Consider the following 10,173-nt stretch of genomic DNA (forward strand, 5'->3'; position numbering starts at 1 on the left):
ATTGTCAGATTGCATGGTATTCCATTTTCTATTATTTCTGATCGAGATCGAGATTTACTTCGAGATTTTGGAAGGCGTTACATACGGCTTTGGGAACAAGATTGGATTATAGTACATCCTTTCATCCACAAACTGATGGTCAATCTGAGAGAGTAATTCAGATTCTGGAGGATATGTTGCGGGGTTGCGTAATCGATTTTCATGGTAGTTGGGAGAACTTTTTGCCGTTGGCTGAATTTGCTTACAATAACAGTTATCAGACCAGTATTCGTATGGCACCCTATGAAGCACTCTATGGGCGTAAATGTCGCACTCCGATCTGTTGGACTGAGTTGCGTGATAGGAAAACGTTGGGACCTGAGTTAGTGCGAGAGATGGAGGACACAGTCAGATTAATCCGTGACCGTCTGAAAGAGGCATTTGATAGGCAGAAATCTTATGCAGATCAAAGAAGGAAGGATATACAGTTTGAAGTGGGAGATCGGGTCTTTTGAAAGTTTCACCCTGGAAGAAAGTATTGAGATTCGGGCGTAAGGGTAAATTAAGTCCAAGATTATTGGACCATTTCGTATCTTGAAGAGGGTAGGACCTGTTGCATATCAGCTTGAGTTGCCTTCTGAGTTAAGTCGTATTCATGATGTTTTTCATGTATCAATGTTGAGGAGATACCGTCCAGATCCAGGTCACATTATTCAGGTTGAAGAAGTAGAGCTAAGACCTGATTTGTCATATGAGGAGGAGCCCATTCAGATTTTAGAAAAAGATGAAAGAGTTCTTCGGAATAGGCGAATTCCAATGGTCAAAGTTCAGTGGAGTAATCGAGGCCCCTCAGAAGCTACTTGGGAGACATTGGAGTCAATGGAGGCTCAGTTTCCTCAACTATTCTCATAAGGTAAATTTCGAGGACGAAATTTCTTGTAGAGGGGGAGAATTGTAACAACCCGGAATAAAATTTAGAGAAAAAAAAATTTAATTAAGTAATTTGGCAAAATTTGAGGATTAAATCGAAGTTTTCAAAATTTTAGGCCATTTTAGAAGTTAAAGGAAATTCAGGGACCAAGCCCTGCATTACTCCTTTTAGTGTCGGCAGAAAAGTTCATTTAAGCGTATGAATGGTTTTCTGTTTTCAAAACAGAAAACAATTGTGAAATTTCTCCTCACGCACTCTACTTCAAAGCCGATTCCGACTCCGTCCGAATTCCGATCGTTGTTTTGAAACCACCGTTGTGTTCATCATCGGCGAGGAACAACCCTTCAAATTAATTGAAGCGAAACGCGGCCAAACGTCGGGAATTTCCAGTCAAAGTAGCGACGGTTTTGTTAGCTCTATCGCCGAGGAAATCTTAAATTCACCGCTGATCGTTGCTCCGTTTACGACACCTCCCGCACCATCGTGTTCCTTGTGCCGTTCCGAGTTCACCGGTGTCAACCTTGTCCGCCGTAGACGGCGGCGCGTGAGGAGGTGGTGCAGTCAAAGATTCGGCCGATTTGAAATCGAGCTCTCCGCCGTTCAAAAATTTGAACCGATCGTTGTAAGTATCTTGAAACGCTCAAAATAATTTTTAGAAATTTTTCCGGGATTTTTAGGGCCCCGGAGGACGCCTCACGCGCCACACGCGCCGCCGCAGGGCGAGTGGCTGCTGGAAACCGGTTTAACCGGTTTTCAACCGGTTCTGACCGGTTTGACCGGTTTCAACCGGTTCGAACCGGTTTGACCGGTCTAAATCGGTTTGACCGGTCCGACCCGACCGACCTTTGACCCGACCCGACCCGACCGTTGACCCGACCCGACCCGACCGTTGACCCGACCCGACCGTTGACCGTTGACCGTTGACTTTCTTTGACCAAAACTTAAAATGGCTTTGACCGAGCATTAAACGACCGTTAATCTTTTCCGAGTATACCTATCCTGATAGTTTTCGACGTGCCGAATCCGTTTCCGTGGTCCGTTTTGTCAAATTCGAATCCGAAGGTCTCCAAATCTACGGTCAAAGTGGTTGACTTTGACTTTGACCAAGAATTTGAATTTTCGAAAAGTCATACTTTATGTTTTTCGACGCCCTGATTCCGATTCCGTAATCCGTTTGGCCAAATTCAGACTCGAAATACCTCAAATTGATAGTCAAACCCAAAAAAATGCGTATATACTTAAGAAGTTTAGCTTTGAACAATTAAATAGGATTTGAGACTGATAAATATTATTGTTTGAAGGTACAAGAGACTCTCCGGATCGTTCGACAGCTCGACCCAGCTCTTCTAGATCAGTTAAACCACGTGTGCCAGTATTACCCGTTCGAAAACTGTAGCAGAGCGTGGTGAAACCAGCAATCAGTAGATTTGTTATTTGAATCTATTGTCGAGGTGTGTTCCCTACTTGTTATTGAACTGTTTTATTGGTTTTAATACGTGGTACACCGAATTCATTGGCTATTGTTTTATGGATGCACCAATTTAATGTGACAATTTATGGAATATGGCTGCTATCTAATTTTTGTTTTGAAATGGTATATGATTACCATGTTTTGGATTTATGGAGTTTATGTCACGGTGCAATTGAATTTTGGAATTGAAATACGATGGAATAGCTCTGATCAAGCTAACTGGGCCTAATGTGACTCTTGAGGGCCCCAAGATGTTTCATTAGGTCGGCTTTCCTTTGCTGTGTGCTTAGGGTAAGCTATATGGACTTATTGACTTGGGCTTAAGGATACAAGCTTCAGAGCCTATCCTTAAGTCGGCTTTCTTTTTGCTATGTGCATAAAGTAAGCTATATGGAAATAATTTTGGGAACTACTGATGGTGTACCAGAAAAGGGTTTAAACTATGATTTTCAAAAGTTAACTCTTTTACGAATTTGTGAGATTACTGGAATATGATTTGTACCTATTGTGATTTTATGGAAATGTTGGGACACACTGAGCCTAGCTCACCTTTTGAAAATGTTTTCCCCTTTCAGATACTGTTGGGTAGATACCTTGGTTCGAGCACTTGGAGGATCAACATATCTCTTGAAGTAAATCAGATTGTAATGTTTTTATCTGTCAAGTTTACTTTATTTTGGTGACATGGACCTTATTTTAAAATATCGGATTTTATAATGATAACACTTTTGCTACTACTGCTCGGTTTATTGTGATTTTGAATTTGAAGACATGTTTTAAATTAAATTATTATTTATTTGTACTATATTTACAAGTTGGATTTTGATAGTATAAATTGTTTATAATTTCATGTTTTTATAATGTGATTTTATATTGATGGAATAACGGTTTCGAAAAATGTCTTTAATAATTATAATGTGATCCACTAGACTTAGTCGAAACGCATAGGCCGGGTCTAGGGGGTTACACGTTTTCATATTTTTCTTGATATGGGAAATGCCAAAATAAATATCATCACATAAAGAAAAGAACGGATTCAGCAATAAATTTCTAGAAAAGGTTAATTATCCTGTCTCTACATTGCGTAACAAATATCATCCAGTACAAGCACACAAAATTGACTAGGTCTTGTGTAATCATTCAATTGAGAGATGTCAAAAATTTTGCATGCCAATCCGAGGTAACCCTTAGTTAACTAGTTATTTTTCAAACAGTATTCACATCTTGACACAAATTCGATGAACACCACATGTTCGAGATTTTAACTCTCGATATATAAACAGGGTCGGAAAATAATTGAACATACCTGTTGCCGATCGAAATCATTTGCAGAGGTTAGGCCTGATTTCAATCCCCAGGACAATGAGACCACCCTTCCAATAGCCACCTTTTACCTCCAAAACACTCATTTCCAGTTCGCCATCGGTGCATCCATCATTGAATAACTCACCCAATTCGACCTCCAGCCACCCATCTCCTCTAGCCTTTGGATATTGATCATCATCACTGGCCACAGTTCTAGGTGCCGGATTTTGCAACCCGAGAAAACGGGAACGGGTGAAAAGCCCAATTCGTCTTGGTACAATCTGGTAACGTTGGCGGAGGCCTCTGTCTGCATCCATGTAGACGGTTCTCTTATAACCTTCAGTGCCAACAAGGCCGAAACTAACCTCTGCAGGATGGAAACCGAACCCGTAAGCTCCACTGGATGGCTTGAATACAAGGTAAGCCTTGTAGTGCGTCATGGGTGAGAGCATGGAGATTGCAATCTTCCCACGGATTTCGAGCCAACATACATTAATAAGCTTTGCTGCCTCTTCAAACCTGACATGTTTATCATAAATTGTAAGAACAAGCAATTCATTTTCCTTGAGTTATTTATTACACACATCAAATTACATATATATTCAGACATATATATATAGGAAATACGATCTCCAAACAAATATGTGTATAGTCATATCGTGGTGTTATCATCTTCAGTAAATGCATTCTAAAGTACCTGGATTCAGATTCGAATTCAAGTTCGAACTTGAGTTTGAGCTTTAGTCGAGCTAAGTTTAAAAATGTTTCAAATTAAAACCTTTTCGAGCTCAAGTCTAGTTTGAAAATATTAAGCTCGCAAGTTTTCAAATCGAGTTGAACTCAGCTTTAAATTTTTTGAGTCGAGTTCAACAATACTCGAATTCGACCAGACTAGTTTACAGCCCAATTGTTATCACCTTCAGTGAATGCATTTTAAAGTACCTGGATTCAGGTATTGAAATCCACCTCCAATACGTAGGAGTGTCAGCCCACACAATGTAGAGGTCCCTGGCAGATAGCATATAAATTTTCTTGCCACTCCCTCTTTCAAATTGAAGACTCTGCTGCATCGAAATCAACATCCGACAAAAAACTAGGTCAATATGTCCATGGATCAAGAACAAAATCAATCATATTTGTATTTTTCTTTTAAATTTGAAGTCAACAAAAATTAATATCTATTCAGAGACACTCAACATTTTAGAGTTAACACTGGTTGTCAACGCTCAAACTCGAGACCTCGAAACAAATGAGTACTATTTTTTTAAAAATTTTGAAATTATAATGTAAAGCATCTCAAAGTTGAAAAAAACAATTCTAAATCGGAATCGAATAATTCAGTTTTCAGTTTGAAATGGAAATTAAATAAACAAAAAGTCAAACCTTTCGGCCCCCATTGATGAGGAGGGGATTTTCACAAAGGCTAAGATAAAGTTGTTTCTTGGAAGAGCAACAGAGAGATGAGGGAATCGAAGCCTGGTATTCCGACGGCAGGAAGCTCTCCCAGACGGTGTCGGATTCAGCCGCCGATTTAAAGGTAGTCGAAACAAGCGACAAGCGACAGGCATCTCGAGGGGAAGTGAACGAAATGACGTGGGCGATGCAATCTTGAGGTAGTTCACTAAGGGCGAAGGTGTCGCAACTGCTCCTTCCAGCTCCGCTGCTACAGCCACCGTCTCCGCCTTCCATTTCAGAAACCTCCGATTTCATTAAGGCAAATCAGAATGAAAGAAGAGAGCAGAAGTAATAGGGGAGAGGAAGATAAATGTAGAAAGCTCTGGGTTTAAGCGTTTTAGTTATAAGGGAAAGTAATGGAGAGGCACCATTGGAACCTTCATCTCAAACATTCACCGTCTGTCCTTGTCGGTCACTATTGAATTGTGGTCACAATGAAATATAACACTAATTATTCTTAACAAAGTAAATTACACCGAAAAATTTATAATTCGGAATAAATCAAGATGAATGAGCATGGATAATCATCCTCATACATTTAAAATAAATATATATTTTATTTCTCTGTTCTCTTAACCTAATTTTCTTTTAATATTTATGTATTATCTTCTCTATTTTTTTTATCTTTATTTAGTCGACGATAACATTAATTTTAATATTGATTGTTGACCGTCGAAGAATATTAGTTATTTTATTTTTTATATTATGTCTTTATATTTTTTTTATTTAGTCTTTTTAATTTTGAATAAACATCTTTGTCAACGTGACATGATTTTTTTCTACTCTTATGGCATACGTTTCATATGTTCTTGTGGTACGATCCTCATATTTTACAGTACATTTTTTTTCTCTTTTGGTAAAAGATTATTTGTTGATGTAATCAAAATTGTGTAGCGAAACATCCTGCCATATTATTTGGTTCGCTCTTCACTTGTTTATCACTTCTTCAAGCATCTCATTCGACATAAACAAAGAGTTTGTATGATAAATAGAAGGTTTTAATTTTTTTTTGTATTTTTAAGTTTTTTATTTACTTTTCTTCGAGTATTTAGGTGATTATTGTCTCCAAATTTATCTCTTTATTCTAATAAGATATAATTTCGATTCATTCCATTATTGATAAAATCCAATTGTTATTGCTCAAAAAAATTAAATATATATTTTCAATTTTTTATTTTTTACTTAAAAAAATTATCCATCCCTTTAAAATTTTATAAATCTATTTATTCTAAAAAAATTTAAATTTACTTGTATCATAAAATCATATATTAATCCTTGTCCACAACTATAATACCGCAATGACAACAATTATACATCACAATCAAAACAACTAACTCAGCCGAAATTTAATACTATACTCACCACCCATATTTCATTCTGTCATATTCTATTTATATATATATTCTGATTTTATATTTAACTTTTCAAATATTTTAAAAAAATCATTTAATTCGTTTTTCCCAGCTGAAAGCAACTGGCAAACTGCCAGCTGTAATACTTAAACCATCGTTTTAATTCTTTTTGTTTTTCTTCTTTCGTTGGACTAAATAGTACTAATAATTAATATCACATTTTAAATTTTAAATTTATTTTTAAGATGTTATATATATTTTATAAAAATATAAAAATATAATTTAAAATTTATGAATTATTTAGTACTTAATGTATTAGTTTTGTCCGTTTTAGTGCCTAAACTTTCAATTTTTCAGAACCATACCTAAAGTTTAGTTTTTGTTTCATTTTAGGACCATGTTCAAAATTTAAAATTAAGTTTTTAAAACATTGAAAGTTTAGGTACTAAAACAAATCAAAATTGATAGTTAAGGTACTAAACACATTAAGTTTTTAATGGTGGGTACTAAAATGTTACAAAAACTAAACGTTAGATAAGATTTTGAAAAAATTAAAAATTTAGGCATTAAAACGGATCAAAACTGATAGTTTATATACTAAATGCTTAGTTTACCCTTTTTTATTGGGACACCGAGAGGATGTCAATTGCTCTTAGTATCATCAAAATGATTGACAAAATTTTCTAAATCATATTAATTTTAATGTTTGAATTAATTCGAAATGTTATTTTATACGATCTGGAAGACTTTGGAAACGAGACGGATCCCAACTGCTTATATCCGGGAGATTCGTGATATGTATTGTAGATCTACTACATACGTCAGCACTACAGTTGGCGACACCGAGGCTTTCCCGGTGGAAATCGGACTCCACCCGGCTCTTAGCCCTTACATCTTCGCCTTGATTATGGACGACATCTATTGTGCGACACCAGACGGTGTACCATGGTGTATGCTTTTCGCTGACGACATTGTCCTAGTTGTTGAAACAAAATCTGAGTTGAATAGTAGACTGGCTACCGGGAAGACTGCTTTGGAAGAAAAAGGTCTAAGGATCAATATTGAAAAGACAGAGTATTTATGTTCAAACTTCAGTGGGGACCAAAACGATGAAGATGTAGAAGTATGCATAGAAGGACACGTTTTCCCCTCAAAGGATTGTTTCAAATACCTAGGGTCTATGATACATAAAGATGGGGGTGTAGATGATGACGTTATACACCGTATAAAGGCGGGATGGCTAAAGTGGAGGGCCGCTACTGGAGTTTTGTGTGACAAGAAGGTGCCTCTAAAACTTAAGGGAAAATTTTATAGAATGGCAATAAGACCAGCGCTGTTGTATGGATCAGAATGTTGGGCAACCAAGAAGGATCATGTAAGGAGGATAGAGGCCGCGGAAATGATAATGCTTCGATGGACATGCAGTAGGACTCTGTGGGATATGACAACAAACTCTGCTATTAGGATGTCCTTGGGGGTGGTGCCTGTTTCCGAAAAATTGAGGGAAGGAAGATTACGGTGGTTTGGGCATGTCCTTAGGCGACTACCGTCGGATGCGGTCAGGAGGGTAGATTCGATTACAGTCGACGGTGCCAGAAGGAGAGGACGACCAAGGCAGAAGTGGGAAGACTGCTTGAGATCTAATTTGATGGATTTAACCCTTACCGAGGACATGACCTCTAATAGGAAAGTATGGAGACTTAAGACTATGATAGTCGAGTAGTGTGGGTCACATCTCTATGGTGTATCATCTCTGTCTTCTTTTAATGTCTTTGTAGTAATTTCCATGACTTCTACTTTTTATATGTTTATGTTATTGGTATTTATGAAGGCTTAGAACTGGGTTTACTATCGTTGACTTCTGTGTATCATTCTCTTCACTTTTAAATTTAGTTGGGTCTTACGTTTCTGTCTATATGCAGAGATTTTTTCGCAGGGATTTATTTGTAGGGATTACTGCCCATTACAGACGCGCATATGATATTAATGAAATTAATGACTGCATATGAATACTGTTCAACTATGTATTTATGTATTTATTTATACATGCATTGCATTTTATCTATATTTTTAATTTTCTGACTGCCGGTGGTCTTCCACGGAAGCTACTCTCAACCTGGCGTTGGAGGCAGCCTACTACCCTACCTCCCCCTTACCCCATTGCATATGGGAATTGGGTTTTGTTGTTGTTGTAGTCACATTATATGTAAATAATATGTAAAACAATTTAGGTAATATTAATTTAGTTTACATATTGTTATTTTTAAGTTCTATACAAAATTATCGTAATCTAAATTTAGTTATATTTTATTAGTGGTTTACCTTTTATAATTTTATACTTTATTATAGTTAATTATAATTGTAATTATATAAAAGTAGTTATGATATTTATATTCTCTTTTTATGTTACATTTTTTAAAATACTTTTTTATGTTATATTGGTTAGTCTTGATTGTACTCAAATAAATATATTATACCGTAAGAAAAAGTATGTTGATCTTTAAAGAAGTCGATTGTTTTTCGTTAAACGTTTGGGAGAATTTGAAATAAACTTGTTAATATAAAGTTAAAAAATAATAATAAATAGTTATAATTGAAAATATTATAAATTTATATAATTTATTAGGTCGTCGAATAAAATTTTAGGCTATAATCGAAAATATTACATTTTTCATAAATTTTCGATTGTAACGAAATTGTTATATTGTACAATTTTTTCGATTCTAAATCTTAAATTAGTCTCAATGTAACTTTTTTAGTTATAATAAAAAATATTATAAATTTATATAACATTTTATATTAAATCGGATAACATTTTAAATTTAAAATCACCGTATAGCACAACAAAACAACCTAAATATCTTTCTATTTTGAAAAATATAAAGTTGTACATCATTAAGAAATGGAAATTTATTAATATGAATATTGTTTATTACTTGAGTTAATATCATTGACGTATTACATCATGTCTTCAACTCAATTAAAAATATATGCAGCATAAATAATGAATAAATAAATAAAAACAGTTGCATCAAATGAATGCATTTTAGTTGACATGTTTATAAAATATGTTTTGTATTTCTTTATTAAAATATATAATCTAGTCTTCACACAAGTATGAAGTATGAACTATGTCAATATGTAATTTTCTTTTTTACTTTGGAATTTTTTATTTTAATTTTGAATATTTTGTAGAAAAAAATGTAACTGTGTCAAAATTCCTAACCATGGTCTTTATTTTATTTTTAATTAATAAATTTATTAAAGAACTTCTTTTACGGAAGCGTAATGTTTTTGGCAGAAGAGAAACAAAAAGAAAAAGTATTACTATAAATATTATCATAAAATCATATTAAATATGATCCTAAATAAATAGCATATATTATATTTTATGTTGAAACGGTCTTTAAGCTCATGATGAAACTTGATTGTAAGAAAAAAATAATTTAGATTTGTTGTCATGGTTAGATAAAGTCAAATGTCTAACAATCATTTTTTAAGAAATTAAAAAAAATCATTAAAGACAAAGTTGGTCTAAGTTTCACTAGAAATTCATTTGGAAGGATTTGAGAGTCAATTACGTATAGAGAATGATGGGCATGTCCACAACATCTGGAATCAGTACCGAATCGATTATAAGTTATCTTAACAGTGAAATTTATAAGTTGAAACCAAAATTG

At 34.9% G+C, this 10,173-nt stretch overlaps 1 protein-coding gene across 1 annotated transcript; it reads right to left on the reverse strand.

The window, feature by feature from the left end:
• Positions 1 to 3,428: 3,428 nt before the first annotated feature.
• On the reverse strand, positions 3,429 to 5,445 carry LOC120151683 (putative F-box protein PP2-B12). The gene is made up of 3 exons (XM_039164063.1): positions 5,070 to 5,445; positions 4,629 to 4,747; positions 3,429 to 4,205 (listed from the first exon to the last, which is right to left on the reverse strand). The coding sequence occupies exons 1-3, from the start codon at positions 5,394 to 5,396 to the stop codon at positions 3,704 to 3,706; spliced, it is 948 nt and encodes a 315-aa protein (XP_039019994.1). The 5' UTR covers positions 5,397 to 5,445; the 3' UTR covers positions 3,429 to 3,703.
• Between the last annotated feature and the right edge of the window lie 4,728 nt (positions 5,446 to 10,173).

This window comes from Hibiscus syriacus, unplaced genomic scaffold (assembly GCF_006381635.1).
Source record: "Hibiscus syriacus cultivar Baekdansim isolate YM2019G1 unplaced genomic scaffold, ASM638163v2 tig00111067_pilon, whole genome shotgun sequence".
Lineage (NCBI taxonomy): Eukaryota > Viridiplantae > Streptophyta > Magnoliopsida > Malvales > Malvaceae > Hibiscus > Hibiscus syriacus.

What these genes read in the sequence shown, in the direction of transcription:
- LOC120151683 (XM_039164063.1), bottom strand. Translation starts at nt 5,396, where the DNA reads ATGAAATCGGAGGTTTCTGAAATGGAAGGCGGAGACGGTGGCTGTAGC. An exon ending in TCATCAATGGGGGCCGAAAG is followed by an intron (nt 4,748 to 5,069) that starts GTTTGACTTTTT and finishes TCGATGCAGCAG; the next exon opens with AGTCTTCAATTTGAAAGAGG. An exon ending in ATTTCAATACCTGAATCCAG is followed by an intron (nt 4,206 to 4,628) that starts GTACTTTAAAAT and finishes TAAACATGTCAG; the next exon opens with GTTTGAAGAGGCAGCAAAGC.